Consider the following 23,452-nt stretch of genomic DNA (forward strand, 5'->3'; position numbering starts at 1 on the left):
AAATTATAGGCTACTTTAAATATAAATTCCATTTTATTAAATGAGAAACAGGTTTGCCTTTCTATGAATCTGAACTGTAATATTAGGGTCTAATATTAGGGATTAAGGCACTGTATTGGAGTCCCTACCTGCAAGCTCAGGACTTAATCCTGTTCTTGAATGTTCTTGTTGAAATTCACAGGGATCAATAATGGAATTTAAACCAACCACAGGCTTGTAGACAGTGTCTGTGTCCAACCCTTTGGCTAGAGAGATCAAGTACTTACCAAGTACTGACTCAAGTCAGGCAAGAATAGTGATTGGAAAGACTTTGGGGGATATAAACATGGGAAAAGCCCATATGGTTTAATGCCAGTGTTACATGAAAAATGCAGATCAAATTGATATTAAACTGAGAAATTTGCAGTCGTCATCATCCAGCTGCTGGGGTAGCATTTCTTTTTAAGTCAGATTTAGGACATTTAGTTGCAATAACAGGATGGTTTTGATCCCATCCAGCGTATTTCAGAAACAGCACCGGGGAACTCTCTGCTGTGGGTTTTTAGCACTGGCAAAGTCAGAGTTGTTCTTTGATACTCAAAGCTCATTAAGCCTCTTGATCTCGTTTAACTGACTGTAATGACGAGACAGATGAAGCCTAGCGAAAATGGAGATTTAAAGGAAAGCATTAGGGATAACAGTGTTACTGCTACATCAATAAGAGAACATTTCCTCCTGTCAAAGCCAATGTTGATATATGAAATAATTCCCTCAAGCTTTTTGTTTCCTAAAGTTTCAAGCTCTTGGATTGCTGGGCAAGTTCTCTGCCCAGGAGACACCTGGGCAGCTTTTTCCACACCAGCCTGTAATCCAAAGCACCAAGATGAAGGCAGGAGCTCCTGAGCTGCCAGTCAGGTCCCATTTGAGGCATGTTGCTGTTCTCCTGCTTGTGGGATTGGGATTATGGAGCTGCAGGATCCAGAGCAGGTCAGGGTAGGCTTGCCTGGTCTGTTATGTGTTGCTGATTTACCTGCTGCTCCTTCTCTTCCTAATCCTTAAATAAAGAATGCTTTTCCCTTGGCTGTTTGTTTTCAAACTTGGAAAATTCATATTCATGCATTAAGGAGTGAAATGAATATATATGAAGTGGTAGAGTTGTCTGACCATAAAAGTAAGTGTGCTGTTGGCTGGCTACATCTGTCAGCAAGCAGGGAGTGCAGACAGGAGTCAAGTGATTCAGCCCACTGGATTTTGCTGATCCTTGGCATGACCCATTCCTGTTTCTTCAGTGTGCCTTTCAGGAAAGGGGAATAAATCACTTCAGCATCAGAAATACCCTAAAAATATTACACTTGGAAGGGCTTGTTATGGCACTCAAAATTTGAGAGGCGCAGAAAGGCTGTATTTGGCTAAAGAAAAGAGAAGCTTAAAGGTCCAGGTTGTCCAAAGTAAATTACTTTATGCCTGTAATGCAGGGCAGGGAGCCACTTTCTAATAGGAAAAAAATGTCACCTAGAAAGTGGGCTAGAAGTACTAATTGTATGTTAGAAATGCATAATACTGCTCTTGTTTAACCTGAGTCTTTTCTTATTGACAGAAATTTGGTTTGGTCTTTTTCCCTTGCTGATGAAGAGCGAAGCTATAGTGATGAGTATTTGTACATTAATTCCTGGAAAGATCAGAAACTCCTTTTAACCAACCTCATCACTGTTTCACTTTCCATTTATTAAATATTATTATATTGAGCTTCATTAAAAGCAGTCATTCCTCCCTGGCTGTTGGTACCATTCATAAAGCAGCTGTGAGATTAAGTTTTTTGTACAATTACCTATCTCTATAAAAGTCAGAGTCTGTATACTATGCTTTTCCCTAGATAATATATTTAAACTTCTTCTTATTTTGGGGCAGGTAAAAGAATACTTTTAAGTCCTGTTTGTTTTTCACTGAATGTGCTTGCAGAATTCTTAGCAGTCATGAAGCTAGCAAGGCTTTTAGTGTAAATTTTGTAATGGTTTTTAATATGAAAACTTAGATAAATTACACTTAGGCCTAGTACAGTTGTTTGAACTGCAATGTGTCATTGTAGAGGAGAGGCCAGTATTCTTGGGTTCCACATTGTGTGGATGTGATAGCACAATAAATTCCAATAACTCTGAATACTGTTACAGTTATATACAGGATAATATTTCCTTGGTCTTGTTTCCCACTGAGTAAAACACTGGAAGACTTTTTTTAGGAAAATGTGCCCTCATTATATTCTTCTTTCCCATAAAGCAAAAATCTGCAGCAATAATAATGTACTCATAAGGCAAGATAGTTTCTTAAAGCCAAGCAGGTGAAGTTTGAAGGGATGGAGAGGAAGGAAATGAAAGCAATGGCTGGAGGTTTGTGGCACCAGGAGCTTTGAATCTCTTCTGTGCTAACCAATGGATAATTACAAGGGTTTTTTTTCATTTATTTTAAATGTGTTTTTCTCTACAGACTTCAGAGGCTAGTGCCTTTCCTTGTTCCTTCACCTTGCTGTTGCATGCAGGACTTCAGGCATCATTGGTTTTGGCATCTTTTCTGAATTAAACATTCCTGGGTAGAGGATATTGTGTGAAATAAAAATAAGACATAAAGCTTTCAAACTGTGATTACACAAGCCCGTTTCAAAATACAGAAGTCTATCCTGTGTTGTTCTGGCATGTAAGAAACTTGTCTTATTGGTATGGGGGTAAAAGTCATTGTTTATGGCTGTGCTTTTTCACAGCCATGAACTATGGACTTGTTTAGAAAAGTGTCATGATCTAGTTGTCAGAGGTGCTAAAGCCATCCAGCTCCCATTGGCTCATGTGAGATTTATCAGTGCTTGAAACCAGTTCCAATTTGAGCTACTGCAGTGTTACTCTAATCTTTTAGCTTGCTGGGCTTCTGTGTAGAAGATAAAATTTGCTGATTCTGGTGAAAAGGCATTGATTTCAGCATGGCTAACTCTTAAGAGTACTACATTAATTTCCACATGTTCTGAGTGATAGGTATGAAAAACAATCTATTTCAGCTGTAACAGATCTTTTTTTATCAAAGGACCAAGATGCCAGGAATCTGACAGCAAAGCCAGAAGCTGCGTTTTCCAGCACACGTGCAAAGAGTTTTCATACAGAAACTTGTTTCATGTGCAGACAAGTAGCTGCAGTAAACCAATTAGTGCACGTACATTAGATGTTTTTGCAAAATACTCTTCGCATGTTTGTATAACACTATGGTCTGAAGCCATTTTTCTCTTCTTCTCCTTTATTTTGGTAGCTTCAGGAAAAAACATATTTTTCCGTGATAAAATATTTATAAACTGTCAAACACAGGTTAGAATGCCAAACCTGAGGCAAATTCTACCTGCTACAGTGCAACTCTTCCTCGTGCTTTTTACAGTCTTTGTTTATGGGGTGGGAGAATCCCCATGGGTTTGCTGGATGGGGAATAGACTTGATGGGCTTGGCAACCTCTTTGTTAGACTCTACAGAGACTCCTGGGTTGCTGCTGGGATGGCTCTGTACAGATTTATACGCTAATAAATCAGCAGATTGGCCAAGGCTTCCCAACTGCTCACCATCCCATTTTTATAAATGTAGGAATCAAATTTGGGTTGGGTAAAGTACATGTGCACAGTGAGATCTTGCCAGCAGAGACACTGCTGCCTGCAGCTCGGAGCATCTCTTCTGTCCTGCTGTGGGTGAGGGTTGTCTCACTATCAGAGAGAAAGTTGTGTGCTTTCTTAAGCCAGAGGAAGGTGTCCTGAGTATCTGGACATTATTCTGTGGTCTGCTGTCGATTTGCTAAGAGTGGCTAAGGGATTGAGGAGATACAGTCCTGCCAGCTGCTGTCTCTGTGGGGTATGGTGCTTGTCCAGCAGTCTGCTGGAAACAGTGACCCTAGTGCCGGGGTTGTTGGAGCTGTTTCAGTCTCAGGTGTGTGAAAATCCTCACAGTGTGTTCACCCAGCTGCCAGTGCTGCTCATCTACACCTGCATGAGCTGATGAACTGATGGTGGTAACACAGGGCTCGCTCCGTGCCATCTCTGTGCAATTTAACATTAATTTTTCATTTGTCTAAACCAGAAGGTAAGAAATGTGCTATCTTAGCAATTTCTGAGGTGCCATATGTACACCTGGCACTTACTAATGCCTAAGAAGGCTGAAAAAAACTTTTCATCCATGATGATTTCTGTAAGTTGTGGAATACTTTAGGTTTGTTGTTCATCGATAAAGTCAATGTGATTTTTGCACATAACTTGTAAAAGTTTTGAAATTTTGATTGTGTTTTAGCCCATGCAGAAAAATTCAGGGCATTACAAACCGTGTATATTTTGGGCAAGAAGGGAACATTACTGATAGGACTCACAAATATTTAATTACTTCCATATAGGTATCCTTAATGAAAGTTAGGTTTTCTTTGTTGCTATCTTATTGCAGAGGTTGTCGTCTCCTTATTGCAAAAATTTCACACCTTCTTGGTGTTTTCTCATGGGCAGTCCTCAGAGCACTGACTTTCTTCTTCACAAAGCAGACAAGTGACTCCAGTTCCCTTCTCAACACCAACCCACTCTTTTATAGCACTCTTCTTCTCATTGGGTACAGCTGTCGCTTGTTCCTGATCTTTGATAATTGGCCCAGCTACAACTCCTTAGGGGTAAGATTACTTTCTAGACTACCTTTATTTTCTTATATTCTATCCCCCTACATTTCTTTAAGTATCCTTCATCACATTTATGTTGAAATTCAAGCTTTGGTGATGGGAGAGCGTGCAAAGTGAAATGGAGAACCCAACGGAGGAGAACTCCGACATAATCAAGAATGACGTTTGCTTGCTTCTAATTCCGTGTAACTTAAAAACGGAGCAACCCCAACACAGGTGCTGTTATGACGTGTGAATTTGTGCTGTGATACTGAGCAGGGTGTTTTGTCCCCAGGTACCTGACGGACGGCGGGCTGGGGCTGTACACGCGGCGGCTGAACCGGCTGCCCGACGGCATGGCCACGGTGCGCGAGACGCTGCAGCGCGGCACCGCCCTCCGGCTCGGCGACGCCGACAGGTAGGGAGGGAGGGGGCTGCACAAACCCTTGGCGATCCAGCCCTCGGCACCCGGGTGGGAATTTCTCCGGGGCGTTGGAAAAGACGAAAGTTTGACGAGAAAGTTTCGCGGATATGTGTGCTTGGTAGAAAGCTCTCTGAATGTAGAGCCTGAGAACGGTGTTGTCATTGCAAGGGTTCCATGCTGTTGTCTCCTTATCACAAAAGTTCCACACCTTCTTGGTGTTTCTTACGGGCATCTCCTCAGAGCACTGGCTCTTTCTTCTTCACCAAGTAGCCAACACACTCCAGTTCCCTTCTCACCCAGCCACCCCATGTTTTTATAGCACTCTTCTTCTCATTGCTTACAGCTGTGGCCTGTTAAAGTCAGGCCTGCTCCAAATATTTGATAATTGGCCCAGCTGCAACTCCTTAGGGGTGAGATTACTTCCTACACTATCTTTATTTCCTTATATTCTATCCCCATATCCGAATGGAATAGAGGTGGAAGCGGGTTTAGATATAGAAGAACAGTAGGTGTCTAAATTGACAATTGTTGGACTGATGCAGTTCGTTTGGGGGGAGGCCAGGGGGGTCCCCAGGGGCCCCCCTAAGCTGTGTGTTCCCTGGTGACAGCAGGCAGGCAAGGAGACTCCACACAGCTTCTGAGAGTGCTAATTAGATGAGGATTTATTGGGGGTCCCACCCCTGGGAGCAGCCTGGCTTCTGAGGGAAAAGGGGGGAATGGGAAGGAGGGGGGAGAGAGGGAGAGCCAAGGGGAAAAAGGGCCAAGAGAGCCTCTGTGGTCTCCCCCCACAGCTTAACAGGGACATTCAAAGTGGGCACAGAATAAGACTTGGGCCAATGGGATTGCAGATCCATGATACTGCAGGGGAGGATCACAGGCTTGGAACAAAGCCTACATTTTCAAGGGGTGAGACAGAGCAAACCATTTGACTAACATGTAACACCACAATTAAGAAAGCAAAGGCTAAGTTGAGTTGGAAGGAATCTCCTCTGTTTTATGACTAGAGCAAAGGATATGTTGGCCACTACCAAAAAAGATGTTTTTACCAAGCAGAAATAGGTCTTAGGAAAAGCAGAAAGATACCACAGACAAACAAACATGCCGATATGTCGAGCAGAAGAAAGGTCAAAGAATTTTCCACCCCAAGAAAACTGAAAAACTACTTTAAGCTTAAACTGTAACACACTAACTCATGTGATTGGATAATATTGACCATAATATGGTATTGATGGTGGTTATGATAGGCTACAGGTAATAGCAAAGGTGTTGTAGATGATGCTGATTGCTTGTTATGTAAGATGGTCAGCAAAGAAAAAGAAATGATGCATTGTAACCAGAACTAAAGGGTCTTCAGGCTTGCCTGTAGCTGGAGCTGACAGCTGTAGGCATGGCTCTGTCACCCATGGCCCTGGACTGCTGTACACAATAAACAGCATTTTGAAGAGCTGCCTGGGGTCCCACATCTCTCATCTCAGGCTCTTACACCTGAGTATTTTAGGCTTTGTGTTCATAGAGGTGTCAGGAGAAATGCTGGTTTTGTGTCTCCTGAGTGCTTTGCTGGAATCTCCCCAGTGTTTTTGTGGATGGGACACAGCACAAGAAAGTGTTTTAAGCTTTAACTTAAACTCCTGTTTTAGTAGTGCTTGAAATAGAAATGACAGAGTCCTCTTCTCATGTCCATTGATTCTCCTCCAATTCCAGTGATTCAATGTGAGCAGTGAAGGCCAAATGTCAAGAATTAGAGGACTGGAAATCCATAATTCATGGGAGTGCAGTCACAAAGGAACCCAGTGAAATATTCTATTAATGTTGATATAAATGGGTTAAATACTGTTGCTTTTAACAAGGTCAGCATATGGCTGCTTCTTTCCCTTCCATAGCCTGATCAGCATTACTGCTGATGCAGTAAGTGACCTGTATCCTTTTTCTTCCATGAGGGGCCTCTAAGTATAAAAAATGACTTTTGAGGTGCATGCTCAAACCAATTTTTGAATTAAGAGGTTTTTTCTTTTTGCTATCTCTAAGTCATTCCCAGGACATGACTGAGCTTGGTATGACTGATGCTTTATTCACTGTGATGCATATATTACTAAGGAAACACAAGTGATGGAGAATCTAGCCTTGTTTTCTAAGCAAACTAAATCTAAATCTGCCAAGATTTAGAACTAAATCTGCTTTGGTGTCCTTGCAATATTAGCAAAGAGCAGGATGTCAAATGTAAACAAAAGAACTAAAACCTCTCAGAGAATCCTAGCTCAGTTTGAATTACAGGTCAACATATGCTTGCCAGTTGTAAAATATGCCTGGATTTTTCCAGGAGCTCATATCTCTTTCTGAAATTTGCAGCCTGAAACCCAACCAGCACTCACTGCTGTTCTATGGGTGAGGGTGTTGCCGCCTTGTGATGCAGCTGGAGAGGAATCAAGTGTCATCCTCTTCTGCTGCTGTGGCTTCTGAACCAATATTGCCACAGTAGCAAAAGCATCTGTTTAAAATTCAGCATTTGTCTAAGATAAAGTATATTGTTGTTTAAGTAACAGCTTTTCTGGAGGGTCAGTAATAGGAACCAATTCCTGTCATTGGTTCCTTCCCTCATCCAATATTTTCTGTGCTTGCAACACTTCTTGTTTGCTGAACTCCTTTCCTGAAGATGCCACACATCAGGCACCAATTAGGAACATTTGACAAGAGGGATTATTTGTGTTTGAATGTACTACACCTAGAATGGGGCTGAAGTGCAATCCCTAGGTTGTCATTTGTTTCAGCTTTGAAAACCATGCTTTCAGTTCACTTGGAGGGGGAGAGACTTTACACACAATGAACACTCTGCATGGCAGAAGAATTACCCTTGGTCCCAGAGCTAGTAATACTATGATGTGTTGCTTTGATTATTTAGTCTTTTCTATTTAGAATATAATACCTTGTGCAGGAGATGAGGGGTTTCTGACAGTAGGGCAATGATTTAAAAAGAGCTCCTCTTTGCTTGCTGGGTGACCATGATGTTCAGTTTAAACAAAAAATTAATCTTAGTTCAAGGTGTTTTCTGGGGTGAAAATGGACATCAGGAAAAGGAGTTGACTAAAACTGTGCAGTATCTAATTGTTTTCTTCATTCTGTGAGGCAGTGAGCAGAGGTGCTGAGTTGCTTTATTGGTACATGCAGAAAACATATTAAGATTCAATTTAACTTGTTCAAAGCAGATGTTAATTGAATGCATGGGAGAACAAGTGTGAAAGACTGTGAACCTGTGGGCATGAGGTTAATCATTAAAAAGTTATCAGAAGAATTTTTGCAATATGCTAGCAACTTTAGTTTCTTATGCTATTAGTTGTAGAAGTTTAGTTGTGAGGCTTTTACTCATTGGCTCAGGTAAGGTAAAGCACAGACCTTACATTTTCCCCTGCAGCAGGGAAATCCAAACAAGGGCATTGAATTTAATGCTTGATTGCAAGGTTAATGGAATCATTGCACAACACAGCTGAGCTTACTTTCTGACTTCAAGATAATTTCAGTTTGCCTAGAACAAAGGCATTTTAAATTTAAAAAGGCATTAAAATACCTTTTTATTTAGTTTGTGGTTGTTTTTTTAATTTAGTTTGGGATTATTTTTTTCAAGGTTGGAAATAAATATCCTATTGTTTTGTCCATTCTGTATATATGGACATGGTGTGTGCCATCTGGTTATTTAAGTTGATTTCACATTGTCAGACACAGCTGCTCCATCTGAGACTAAATCTGGCCCTTGCCTTCATATATATAACTTGAGTTTGTAATATGTGTAGGTAAATTAGATCTGAATTCATCTTTCTGTAGTTGCTTACCTGTGTAAGCTGTTATTTAGAGGAGGTTATTCAGACCTGATTTATCACAAACTTGCAGCTGGGACAGGAGAGTCTGATGTGAGCTTGTCAAGAGTAACTTTAATGCTATTAAGGAAGTGTCTATGTGACCTTTTAAAAATCATCACTGATGAAGTGCTTAAAAACCTACTGCTGAGCATGATTAACTTTGCTTCCCTTTTACAGTTCTATTTGAGGTTGCATGCATTACCTGGCTCTGCATAAAGCCACAGAAAGCTTTTTCCAGCTCCTGATTGTAATGACTTGTCAGGAGTGGATTGTGTTGTCTTGGTGCTTCCAGCAGCTACAGCATTGATGGACTGTAGGTAAAACAGTGCTGAGCTTGCTCTTCAAAAGTGTGTCTGTATCCTGATCACATCTGATGAATGCAGCTTGGTTAAAAACAAGCCCACATTCAGATTAACTCCTAGGCAGATTTGTGACTGAAGCTGCTTCCTGGCAGTCAGCATTTTAGACATATTTCCTGCTTTTGGAAAGATCTTTGCGTAATCCCAGGGGAGACTGTGGACCCTGGACAGGAGATGGACAGGAAAGAAGAATTGGAAGTGAAGCAGAAACCAAGCAGAAAGCCGGAGGACATTCCATGCAGAGCACTCATACTTTGCTATTAATAAGAATGTCATTAAGTGCAGTACAAATGGTAAAAATTATGGCTTTCAAAAATAGCTGAAGAGTAGTATTTTGCTGCTATTTTGCATTTTATAAAAACAGATTAAAATTATTCATGTGTCTTGGCTCAGGTAGTAGACAGTATTTCACATTTGTGAAGTAAACCCCTTTGTCTGGCATATGTTTAAATTCACTAATTGCAATTTAATTTCTTGAATCCTGCTACAGTGATGAGATTACTAAAAGATGGGCTAGTTCTTGGTGGTGCAGGGAGATTGTTGGATTGCCTTCACAACCAAGGGGATTTGGATCACACTTCAGAAGGGCTGAAAAGCAAGCTGAAGCAAGTCATCAAGTTAGGGGAAATACTGGCCTGTTTTGAAAAGTGAGGAGAGAAGATGTCACTGAAAGGAGGCAGATTCCACTGAAAGCAGAATTAGAGTCATGGTGCTGATGGATGTTGCTTAAGAAGTTTGCATCAAATTTCCTTTAAGCTGCACCAAATTTCCTTTTTTTTTTTTTTGTTACGTGCTAATTTATTGTAGACAATGGAAATAAGGAAATGGAAAAAAAAGGAAATTTTTGTTAAGATATCCTTTATGTAGTTTTATGGTAGGATAAGACAGCTCAAAGTCCTGACTGTGGTTTCAGTTTTTCTTCTTAATTGAGACAGTGAAGCTGAAGTTAAATGAAGGTGTAGCAGAACTCCTCCATCACTCCCCATCTCATCATTGCTGGATTCTACTGCTCTAGCAGTGGCACCACAATACATAAGAAAAGGGGCAAACCAGAGAAAATGGTTCTGGAATAGATATCTATAGACACATTGACTGGGTAGTCTTCATCCTGAATTGTTAGAACATGACTGGATTATATCTTAAGGTTCAGGTGGACCCCATTGCTATAATAATGTGTAGAAATATAGATATTCCTGCCTCGTAATGGCAGTGGAATTCCCATCATGTCCTTCCCCTGCTGCATCTCCCTGCCCTGCAGTGCTGTCTCAGGAGTGTTGACATGTTTGTGGAGTTTCCCTGTAAAGGAATTGCAGGGAGATTCCTCTGGTGTTCTGTGTCAATGGGTTTGCAGGGGGAGGATGTCCCTTCTGTCAGGAGAAGGAGGAACTACGTCCACTGAAGTCACCTACAGACCTCAGGAGGTCTCAGCTGAGGAAGCTGCTGCCACACTATTTCCACTCTGCCTGGAAGATTCCATGCCATCAGTTCACTTCCAGAACACCCTGGCAGTTGCAGTTGAATTAAGTTGCTACATTTAAGATAAATTACAAGCTCCACTTTGCCCATTTCTTTTCCTTACTGGGACAGTGAAACACCCCTGTATAAGGATCCTGTACACTAAATAAACATAATTTCCTAAAAATAACTTTAACTCTCTATGTTTTTTTAGGATAATGTGGATAAAAAGTGGTTTTGAGCATTCCTTGCTAGCTGTGTCTCTGCTGTGAGTCACTGCAGTTTGTGAATATATGCCCATCTAGAGTTGCTTAACAGCAAAGTCACAGGACTGGTGAGATGATTCATGCCCAGCAGATTATCTGCCCTGTTTGACCATCTGTTTGGATTTTATCACTAAATTAGAAAAATGTGCTATTGCTTCTAAATATGTGAATTGTACCTTGGTACCTGTAGATATCCATCTCTCTGTCTTTGAGAGATCCCATATATTTATCTTGAAAACTGACTCTCAGAAGCAGGAGACATTCACATTGCAAAGATTCTTTGAAGTTTATGGCCCTGGGATCTGCTGATTAGAATCACAATACCATATACTTTTATTTTCCAAGGAATCTTTTCACAAGCTGCAATCCAAAGTGGTTTTAGATTCCATAGAGTAATTGCAAAGTTAAGCAACAACTAGTAGTTCAAAACAAAGGTGTAGCAGCTGTACCAGGGGGCTGAAATGAGCATTACCAAAAGGAAGAAAAGGACACTCCACATACAAACATGCCAAGGTTAGTCAAGGGAAGCAGTGTCTTTGACAGATCTGTTTCAGTGGTCTAAAAGACAACAAAATACTTGTGAAGTTTTCGTCAGGTCTAGAAGCAAATATTTTCATTTCGTAGCACAAGCTTTGTGTGAGTTTGTTCAGTAGACACAATGTTTTTCTTTTTACACATTATTTTGGGGGATGTACGTGTGGTACACTGGACAGAGTATTCTGGGCAGTGCTTCTGTAGGATTTGGTAGTGTTAGTTCTGTTCAGAGAGGCATAATGGAATGGAAACAGGTTTGAAAGTTTCATTTGTTTCTTAGGCTTGGTCTAATTTTACTCTTTGCATGATGGCAGCTAAGAGTGGGATTCCAACAACCAACTTAGTGAGGTTGGAAGCTGTTGGAAGGCTAGAGAGAGTTTTGAGGAGGGGATGACTTAAGGAAGTAGGTAATTTTTCAGCTGAGATTGTGTTTGTGTAGAAAATTCTATCCAGGCTCCAAAATACCACATCATGTAGCAGTAGCAGATGTATGACTGACTTGTGGGGGCTAGCTGCAAAGCAGTTTTATACCTATAAGTTAACTGACTTTTTGTACAATTAGAATTGGTTTTCCTTGGGGACAGTTCCTTCTTTATGTATTCATGGCCACAAAAAAAGATCAGATTTTACTGCAGTACAGACCTGTGTGCATTCAAGAAGCCAAGAATTATCCTGTTCTTCTCTTACTTGGGTACTCAGGTATTCTCTAATACCTGGTTTAGTATCTCCACAGGCTGACAAGGCACTGAGAGCAGTTCTTTGCCTTTTTCAAGAATTCTTCATACGAGAAGGTGCCACTTCTAAGAATTTACCACTCAGTACTAAAACCAACCAAACAAAACACCCTACAACTGCAAGCTCTTCCCTCCAAAGTAATTTGATTGGGCAATCTTCACATGCTTGGTTATCACTCAAGTTCTAATCCTCTTCAGAATTGCCTGTTTTGATTAGATGTAAACATATGTAAGAGATAGTCTGGACCTAGGCTTTAGGAGCTGCATTTCTAGTTGAAACCTCACCCTTGGTGTCATGCCCCTTGCTTTTGTAGCTGTGATTCTCACTCTGCACTCCTTTATATTTTAAGGGCATATTTACATCTCTCCTGTAGCATCTGAGTAAAATGTTTAGGCCAGCAGCTGCTGTTCACTACAAAGCTAAAGGAAGGTGGGAGGTGCCCTCAAGGGAGCAATTCATGGTGACTAAGCCAGGCTTTTCTTTTTGCCCATGCAAACAGTTTGAGCTTCCCTGGAAGGCTGCACAGGTGAAGGGACCTTGCCTTTTCCAGAACTGTTGGTGCTGATTCTGTGTAAACAGGGAGAACTGCCTGATTAAAGCAGATGAATAATTTACATCTAGATTTTCCTGAAGAGATGCTTCCTTTCACACACCCTCGCTCAAAGTATATAAGTGTAAAGTTGATGTCAGTGCTGATTTAGAGGCTCTTCTGAAACCCTCTATTTCTGGTTCCACTGCCAGAGATTAGCACTGTCTTTTCTGTTGCATGAAGTGGCTTTCAAAACACTTTAGACATGTGGGAAATTAAGCTTGTATTCCGAGGGTAAACAAGATTGTAGATACAAAGAGCATTTTGAACTGTATCAGGGTCTTTGTGCTTTGCATGACAAACCGAAGAATGTGAAATGCTTGCTGACACAGAGCAGACTTTGTTGTTTGGTTTTCCATGTCAAATGGCAAGAGAGTCAACACAGTCTCACAACTGACCTACACCAGTAACCTCTGAGTTTGGGATTTGGAGATTGAATAGATAAAACTAATAGCAGACAGCTGTCAGCCTCCCAAAGCAGAATCCCAGTTTGGGGGTTTGAGGAGCGTGGAAGCTCATTGTGGCTGTGAAGCAAATTTCTAGACTGGTGATTTTTTCTTAAACATTCACCTTTTGATCTTAGTTTGTCTGTCTTTGTTGTCCATAATTGTAAATTTCAGTATTTATTTTTCTTCCTAGTATACAGCTATGTATTGTCCTGTGATTATAACAATAGTTTATTAGTGTTTGCTTCCATGGTAATAGAAACATTAATGTTAATAGCCAGGATCTAAGCTTCCTTTTTAGCAGGTGAATGTTTCCTGTAATGGTATTGTTTAGAAAATCATATCAGAATTCCGAGTCCAAATGTAAGATGCATGTGTTTGCCTTTCTGCATGCTCTTCTGAGCTTGCTTTCTTTCTTCCTTCCATCGTTTAGTCCCATTTTTGTCCCCTCCAGTGAAGAGATTTCAAACACTGCAGGTGGGGAGAAGGGTCTCCATCAGTGAGACCCCTCCAAGGAATTCAGAATATCTGGATACTTTGGTCCATTGCATATACATGGTAATGAGACTCCTACATTGGACAGTTAAATGTCTGAAGCTGGATGGTACTACTACACTGGTATGTCCAATAAATATCCACACCTCCAGCATGGCAGAAGAAACTCCAAGGTATCTACAACTTTAGGCTCATATTTGAAATTCTCAATATTTTGCAGTTACCTCCTTCAGCTGTCCTGAATGGCAGCTCCTATGTTTTTAGAAGGTAATGAAGTAAGCAAGGGGGTGCTTTTGGGCTTATTGATACCAAAGAAAGTAAAAGCATCCCTGACCTGGCACTTGTGGGGGCAGAAGATGCCTTCAGCTAAAATGAAGGTTCCTTCCCTGTTTCCATGGCACTTCACAAAGAGGTGCACTCTTTTCCTTCTGCCACAGGCCTTATATGTCACTTATAGCTGGGTTTTCAAAGAGCAGGGAATGTCCCATTTCCCATGTATGTCCACAGGCAGAAGTGCAGAGGACAGAGTGTATGGACCATATGGAATGAATGTCTGTGCCCAATGGAAGGAAATTCCCCCTCTGTGCAGCAGCGGTGCTGCATTTCACCAGTTGGCGAGTGGAGGGACAGGGACAAAAGACTGTAACTATTTATTTGCTGCCCCAGGATTCTTGGAGCTGCAGCTTATGTCGTGTCATTCCTTGGTGTCATGATAATTTCCTTGGTGTCCAACTAGATATTCCATACTGGGGGTCCATACACTTCTTATCTGTAGATCCTATCCTGTTTCTCTTAAGTCCTCAGCCTCCTCACGACGTAGGGATTTTTCAGCAGTATGATAAGGTGACTTTGTGACCTTTTTATGACAGCTAATAAGATTCACAGTGATGTTGAGACTCCACAGAACAAGCAGTCACTTTGCTCCTGATCTTTCTGCACTGAGCTCCAACATCCTGAGGCTTAAACTGCTCAGTGCTACACAGCTCCATGGGGCTTAAAAACACTCTGCTATTGTATAAACAGGCATTAAGGCTTCCACATGATGTTCTTATGTTGCTTAAGTATATGCAGTTAAATATACATTTGGCCAGGATAAATAATTGCACACTCCACAGTGGAAACACTTGGAGTGACATTGTGCTGCTACTGCAGTATTATGAGAAGTTGTGTAATTTGTTTTTATTACTCAACGGTTTTTTAAAATATATTCTCACTATAAGTAAAACATCTAATTTTATTTAAACTGATTGCTGCAGTTTGAGGCTAATTAATTGGACATAAGTGGCATTGGAATGTGTGAAACCTGTGTGCAGGGTTAGCACGGGGAGCCTCAGTAACCACCCCTTTGCTAGAGGCTGTGTTTATGTGTGTCCAGGTATAGATGGTCAATAAGTAGCCAGGGGATGAATGCTAAACATTGGAAGTCTGATTAGTGCCTGAGCAAAGTCCAAGGGCTGAGGTCAGCTCTTTTTAACAATATGTTATTTTTTTGTTGTTCCTTAACGTACAAAGGCTCAGCTCAGCAGCTACTGTGGAGTTACCATGTGCTCTCATCAGCCCCAAGTAATATTTTAATATTTTTAATCTAATTTTAACTTTAAAGTTTATCTTTCCTGATTATGTTGTTAGTTTAAGTTAATTTTTAGATATATCAACTAATTCATTCGTTTTGGTTTGGGGGAAATGAGCAAACCACCTTGAGTGTTCAAAAAGGTTTCATTCCCTCTTTCATGTTCATTGTCAAGGTTGATTTATTCTTGTTATGAGACTTGCAGCTAGAAATACTCTTCATAACATGACTTAATGCTTTAAACATTTCTTTGAAACCATTCATGTTATTTGATACCATCTGATATGCACATGCATAGTTTCATGTTCCATTTGCATTTTTATGCAAAGACTTAATTTTTGTTTTCAGGGACATCTGAAACATAATATTGCATTTGCAGAACTGAAACTGTTTTGAATGCAGAAGGGATGAATAGAATATTATCAGGAAATGGCTGGAGATGTATTCATAGGCAACTGTGTATCTCTGTGGAAAAAGATGAGAGGGAAAAGGAGAAGGAAGAATCACCAACATGAGCCTGTGGGAAAGAAATCCGAGTATACCATGCCAGGTCAAGTTCACAGAGGTTACATTCACGCAGGGAAGCCTTAAATTCCACTTGACCCATGTTTTGGGACTGTGTGTATCCTCTGTCTACTCCTAGGGAGAGAATTTATTCATTTGTGCTTTGAGAGCATTTCTGAAGCAAAGGACTCGTGAGAGGGATCAGGTGGTAGAAAGAAATCTGCATTTACACATTTCTAATCTCTTAAATGTGCACGCAAAGGAAAGACAGAAATTTTCTGAAATCAAAAGACTGATTTCAAACTGAAGTCAGTCTGTGAGTTTCATGCTCTTATTTCTGTTGAAATTCTTTGTTGGCTTCTAACTATAACCACTGAGTAATTCCTTTGTTAATAGAGGTTAAAAGCCAAAATGCCATATGGCAGCAAGAAGTTGTTTGTTATTCCTTTAGGTCTAAGTGTGCTGGTGGCTTGACCACCAACAGCCAGAGGGCAAAATCAGAGGTGTCCTCCACACTGTGACTTAAAAGTTTTGATCCCTTTCTGCTGTTACTTCTGACAAATTCTTGATTTTAGTGACATTCTCATTTCTCATATCATTTTTGTATGGGCTGACTTTACATCAGCTGTAGTGAGCTAAACATGTGACTGATAAGATCACTTTTCTGTGAGTCATACCATATGTTTCCCTCTCTCCACCAGCACAATTCTGGTCATTCTTTTCTGTGAGTTATTTTACCTTTCCTGCATCATCCCCTCTATGCCACCAGTTTGCTGTCCTTTGCAGCCATCCATCTCTTTCCAAACAATGCCTTGTGATTTCATCACATCTACCTGTATCCTCAGCAAATTACTGCAGCCCACCTTTGCCAAAGAAATGTGTTTGAATCTTTAAGTTGCTCCCCACTTTGGGTACATTCTTCTCTTATTTTTTGACATTGGGCTCTGATTTCACCTCCAGATTTGAACATCCTTAATATGAGGGGTTTGCAATGTATCGTGATGTGGTTGAAATTATTATGGCAACGTGTATGCTATCAAATCATTTAGGAACAAGGGATTATTTTAGAAATTAAAAAATAAGAGCCAAAGGTAACTTATGACTTGGCTAAGCAAGACAGGGTGAGATCATGGGAGGAGAATGAAACTTTCTTTGGACATTTTCAGGAACAGTAGTGAACTGTAGTTATAACTTTACTAGCATGGATTCAAGGCAGACAAGAAGAACAGGGTGATTAGAAGAAAAGCTTCTGTGGACTTACTATCTTATAAACTAATCTCTGAGAACTCTGTTCCTTGTTTCTTTAAAAATCTATTTGACCCAAAGCACAATCACACATTAGAGGGAAAGCGGAGGGAATAGCCAAGAAGGGGTTTTCCAGATGAATCTTTGTTTATTTCTTAATTAATCTCAAAGGCAAGGAGTTTCTTCAGTTTCTTAGGTGTGCCTGTTAAAATGCTAAATATGAGTGTGTGCATTAATCTAATTAGTAATCTGGTTTTTTAACTGGGGGGGGGGGGACAGGATACACCTACTGACTTTTGTCCTTTCATCCTGTCTTCCCTTGTGCGGTTCAGTTCACTGAAGTCTCCAAACAAATATTATCCAATGACCACTCCTTAATTCTAGAGGAATTCACTGAAACAGAGCTGTGTTTATCAGTCCTAGTTTAGGTCTCTGGTAGCAAAGTGAGCCACCATTTCACAGCTCAGCCTTAACCAGATGGCCACACTCTGCCAATGTTGAAATAGGACAGAGAAACGAGAGGCTGGTTTAGAATGATTTCATTATTGTACATGGATAAAACAGAAAATAAGGGCTTGGGTTTTGTTCTTGTTTTTTTCCTTACAGAGTCGTGATGCAAAGATTAAGGTCACAATGTACAAAGTTTAGTTGAGGTCGCTTCTGTGCCTGACTGGAGCAAGGATCTCTGTTTTGGCTTCCTGTGTTAGGGTTGTTTCTGTAAGAATATTTCTTGCTGTCTCTCCTGCCAAATTATTTGCTGGAAATAATATCAACATAAGATACTGAAAGGTGTTGATTGGACTCTTGACTGTTGGGGAGCTATCAGAACAGGAAATGGGACGGAAAGAATTCAGGTTGAAGTCCTTGAACTCCCACATCTCCCCCAGCTTATTTAACTATGAAAATTAACAGGGGTCCAAGGGAGTTGTCTTAGTGTTGTGAAGCCACATTTTTTCATAAACCAACAGGATATTTAATAAAAAAATTCCAAATTTCTCTAAAGCAGAGATGTTTGCTCTAGCAGGAGCAGAGCTGGCAGTTGGAGAGTTTTAGCTAAATCTTGATGAACCAGAGATAGTGTGACAGTGCCTTAAAGCCTCTTCTTAACAAAATAAATTTCTGACAGGATTCCAGTCACTTCTGGACATTTCTGGTCACTTCTCAGCTATGTGCCACCACTGTGGTGTAAAGGTGTCTCTGATCAAGGCAGACTGAGAGAGCTGTGGTTGTTCAGCCTGGAGAAGAGAAGGCTCCATGGAGAGCTGAGAGTCCCTTCAGTGCCTAAAGGGGCTACAGGAGAGGGGCTTTGAACAAGGGGGAATGGCTTCACTCTGACAGGGTGGGTTTAGAAGGGATATTTGATAGAAATTCTTTACTGTCAGGGTGGTGAGGCCTTGGCACAGGCTGTGAATGTTCATCCTTGGAAGTGTTCAAGGCCAGGCTGGATGGGGCCCATAGCAACCTGGTCTAGTGGAAGGTGGCCCTGCCCATGGCAGTGGGGTTGAATGAGATGATCTCTTTAAGGGCCCTTTGAACCCAAAGAGTTGTATGATTCTGTGCTGGTTCCCTGAGTTACAGCCATTTATCAGTGTAGAGCAGTGAACCCCCACCTCCAGCAGGCCCAACATTCAGCTCCAGACTTTCCATCTAAATTGGTTTTCACTTCTTTCTTTTTTCCAGTTGCTCTTCACATTCTCAGCTTCCCTTTTCATGTCTTACCCTCTCTTGTTTGCCAGGGCCCTCCAGAACCAAATAAATGTTCCGTATTGCAGGACAAGGTTTCTCAGGGAAGACCAGTACAACTTAATAGAAAAATCTCAGGGATGATCAGTACAACTCAATACAAAAATCATGTCTTATTTTCTAATGGTTCTCAGGAATTGTTCTGTTTTTAACCAAGACCAAAGCCAATCCTTAGGTTGGCATGCAGCTTGGAAAATTTCAGGCCAAACATGTCAGTTTTGGCAAAGTGATAAATAATTGAACTCATTCCCCCTGCTAATTAGTTCATTTCTGTAACACAGCCATCTCTGAAGCAGTGGGTGTAGCCTCTGAGAGAACAAACAGGGCTGGGGAAGGGATTACTGGGCCAGGAACAGTTTTTGCTCTCACAGAAATACTGGGAAAGGTTAAGGAGTCCTGCAGAGACCCTGGGAATTCAGTGGAGTAGGGAAGCAGTGCTGGCAGCAGTGACCCAGAGCTCTCAGCAGGCATGGCTGATGAAATGATCTAGCAAGCAAGCCTTGCTCACCTGCTGAAAAATAGTAGAATTGTGTTTTCCTGTTATATTTCATGGCTGGGATGATTAAAAGGTTAAATTCTTCTGAAGTGGGATAGGAGGAGTAGGCATGATACTGGGAAAGGTTTATGACTTTGCACAGTTGAGCTTTTGTTTTCTCACATTTTATTCCTTAAAAAAAAAAAAAGAGAAAGAAGCCTAGGTGGGCGCTGCTTTAAACTTGTTATCAGTTGGGAACGAGATAATGTGGGTGAAGGGGTGGTTTGGGCAGGAGTTCAGTTCTGATGCTCGAGGGTAATTCAGCACTGAAGGCTTCCAGCCCTAGAGAAAGGCTCAGGAGGGAGGCTCCCTGTTTGCTGTGCTGGTCATCAGCAGGAGACAGGAGAATGTGGAAACCAAGAGAGGAAAGATGGTGCCAAAGAAAGAAAGAAAAGGTGGTGCCGTTGTGACTGAGGAAGTCAGACCCCAGCAGGATGCCTGCTCTAGTTGCATCTCAATAAATAATAAGCGCTTGTTATGCTAATAGTCACTATTTCCAATGGCGTGATTTGCATACAGATCGTATGCATGTTAATTACGCTGTGCACACAGCCAGTAATGCACGTCTTAGGTCTTGTCTTCAGCATTTTCATGTGTAAAATGATGCAGCATGGAAATGAATATTGCAACGTTTTCACGTGCAAATAAACAGCTGATAGAATAAAGAGCCAGACAGGCCTGAGATAAGCAGGAATACCGAGGGCAATTGTGGAAGAAGGCCAGGATTAGTGTCACTTCTGGCTCTGACAACATCTGTCCTTGCACCTGATTGTAAAGAAAATAAAATGAAACAAAAGGTTGCCTGATAATGCCATGAGGCATGATAATAATTAACCCCTTGTTGGTTAATTACTAGGTGCATGCTTGTGAACATTGCTGCACCTTTTACTAGAGCACAGAATTTAGTAGTTTTATTCTGAGTTGGGGAAGAGGGGGGGTCAAACAGGTGCAACCTGGCTCTTTGGAGAGGTGGGATAATGTGGGCAGAGTTACTCCCTGGAAAAAATGCTTATCAGGTTATATGGCATTCAGACTAAATATTTAACATAGTTCATAAGGTATATGAAAGAAATATTTACCTGTTAGGAAACTGTAGCAATATAATATAAAAGTTCATTACCCGATTAATTTGGTAATTTTCCAAGTATCAGAAGACGATGTCCGGCATCAGATAATCTGGGCCCTACAAGGCACAGGCATTTGGAATGAGTTCTGTTTCAAAAGAACACAGCTCTGTTTTCTGTTACATGCAGCAGCTCTCCATGTCAATATTCAGTTGTTACTGCCATCAGTTTTCCCCTGTCCTACTGCAATCTAAACGTGTGTATCTTCTGGTCAGCAAGAGCAGGAGGTTTCATTGGTACCTCGGTGTTTGCAAGGGGAGTGTTTTCTCTCTATGTGAGTCATCTTTGAGCAGCAGAACTGGTGGAGTAGTTCAAAAGTTGCCCTTTTGCTAAAAGCAAGTCTGCCAGCTGAATTTTTCTCCAGTCAAGCCCCTGAGAAGCTGGGTAGCTCTCTGAAATGCAGCTGATCTGAAGGACCATCCTCAGGTGATTTTCAGCTACGATTTTGTTAGGGCTTAGCTGAGGCTAGAAGTTCACCTGGGCAAGTTGTGTGCACCACAGATGTTTATGGGTTAAGGAGTTTCATGGAGAACACACAGCTGTGTTTTTAAATATGTAAATAAAATATTTAAATATTTTAATAATCAGCTGCAATTCTTAAATATCCGTTTAAATTTAGTGCCTTATTGTTTATGCTTGGGCTTTTTTGCTGCTTAATTAAGAATCTCTATTTTGTTTCTAGAGCAATGAGTCCATAAGAGTTGTCAGCATTTTAAACAATACCTGAGAGCTAGGAGAAACTTTTGTTTAAAAGTATGCACTGGTTAGAGCTGATGTCTTGTAGGTAAGTGGTTTGAGTCAGTTAATTTTGTGTTGGGAATATTATAAATCTAAAAAACCCTTAGTTTACATAACCAGGCATAGATAACAGTGGCAGGGAGGGGAAATGTCCAAAATTCTGTATTTCATTCAGAGTCTTACTGTGAATTTGGAAATGGCAAGTTAGTCTATTTGATGGACAGAAACAATAAAAATAAAAAAACCCAATTCACATGAAAAAGCACACCCAAAAAGAGTGGAAATACTTTGCAAGGTAACCTGAGAAGGAGTGATGCCTTTTGGCTCAGATACAGTCTATGCAGCATCCTAGTGTACGATGGGTGGAGTAGATTCTTTTGTTTTTTAAGAAAAAAACCACAAATGGACTCTCAAAACTAAAGAAAAATAATTTTTTGTTGAAGTTGAGAGTTTGTGTCTCTGTTCTTTGCAGATTATGCAGTCGAAGTGTTTATATGGTTTGAATGTTTGTAGACTCAGTGAGACAGAGGATTTGCAAACACTACAAAATGATGCTAACTTGATGTAGTAGTGGCATTTTCATTAGAATAAATGAGTTTTCTGGTGGGATGTGCAAGCTTAAAAACATCCACAGCAACAATAAACCACTGTAAATTCAGAGACAGCTCTAATTAGGGGAAGGCTGAAGCAATTAAGATGGGTAAACTCTATTGATCATAAGTGAACAAGATACATACAGATGACAGCAGTGGTTTTACAGTGGGTGCCCTGCCATGGTAATGACTGCTATTGATTTCACAGTAATGATTTCAGTATTTTACTGGGGAGTGTGGGTAGGAAGGTTAAATCAAGTTTTATAGGGCTTCTCAAAACCATACTACAACCCCTTGGAGAGCTGCTTGTTCAGTCAGAAATATCTAATTCTGTAGCTATCACACTTGGCATATCCTTCTTGGGCCTGAATGCATCCTCTGACACAGAGCCCTGTACCTGCTGGCCAAAACAGAACCTGCAATTCAAATTTTCTCTCTTTCTGAGCTGTTCTCTACCTCACTGCTCCTGGGTGATGATTTGTACAGCTTCTTGCATATCTGTTTCTGTTCTCCACTATATTGCTTGTTGGCACAGACATGATGTTAGAAAGCTCAGAAAACAAACTGTAAATGAAATATGGACATCTGTCATAGATTCACCCCAAAGCATTTTTTTCAGAGTCCTGAGAAAAAGAATTCATGCCAGCTGCACAGTGTTTATAATTCCATTTGGTAGGGATCAAACTTAAAACCTTAATGGTTGCAGGAGACAGTTTAAGTCCTAGAACATTGTAGCAGTTCCTGTTACTCTATTCAGCAGTCTAGATTGGAAGAATTACATTTTTTTCCTTAGTGAGTGGCATGTGTGTTAAAATCATGCTTGGCACTGTTATGTTCTTAGGAAGGAGCACTGATTTTTATAGTTTGGAGAAGGAGATGAAGAAAACTGCATTTAAAGCAATGGTAATGATACATCATTCTTGTGTTTCACCACATGAACTGCACTTTAAGATCAGATTTTTGTCCATTTTATATTGACTGTTCTTACTAATGGGCTATTTGTCTTATATAATTTTAGTTGGGTTTTAATCTGGAAATATTAGCATAGCAATCATAGATGCAAAAGCAAATACATGTGTATATAGTTAATATGTTGGTAATATTTCTCACTCAAGGAGTTTGAGACTTGGTAATGCGTTTAAATATAGAAACATTTTGGATCATCCACGGATAAGCCCTGGATTCAGCATTCATTTGGAATTCCTCTCAGATAAGAATATGCAAGCTAAATTGCTGTTCAGCATCCCCCATTTTTATTGGATTTTCTCCAGTTCCCTGCCTTTTTTTCTTTTTAGAAAGTGGCCATTTGTGTTTTTCACTCTGATGTGCTTATTCATTTGAAGTGGGCATAGTGAAAAGTTTGCCTCACCACTGTGTCAACACAAGTGCTCTGTGCAGGCTACTGGCATTTCTTCAACAATCTTTGAAGTACATGTTAAAATGTTATAAAGCCATTTTTAATCATACATCACACACACACAAATAGTCTTTTCTTCTCCACCAGGCATGGATCTCACCTTGTTGGAGGAAGCTGGGGTATTCCTTAATGGTTGCTCAGTGAAAAGCAGCTCCTTGGAGGGCGATGCTAAATCTATCTACCACTGTGCAATAATTATTAAT

At 40.6% G+C, this 23,452-nt stretch overlaps 1 protein-coding gene across 2 annotated transcripts in view; it reads left to right on the forward strand.

The window, feature by feature from the left end:
• The window catches only part of NAV2 (neuron navigator 2), a 213,198-nt gene that overhangs the window by 121,995 nt on the left and 67,751 nt on the right, over positions 1-23,452 (forward strand). For both annotated transcript variants that reach the window (XM_054515028.1, XM_036383390.1), the window contains one exon: positions 4,925-5,047. In XM_054515028.1, the coding sequence (XP_054371003.1) occupies positions 4,925-5,047 (123 nt within the window). The remainder of the gene's footprint in view (positions 1-4,924; positions 5,048-23,452) is intronic.

The sequence above is a fragment of the Molothrus ater genome, chromosome 6, assembly GCF_012460135.2.
Source record: "Molothrus ater isolate BHLD 08-10-18 breed brown headed cowbird chromosome 6, BPBGC_Mater_1.1, whole genome shotgun sequence".
NCBI lineage: Eukaryota > Metazoa > Chordata > Aves > Passeriformes > Icteridae > Molothrus > Molothrus ater.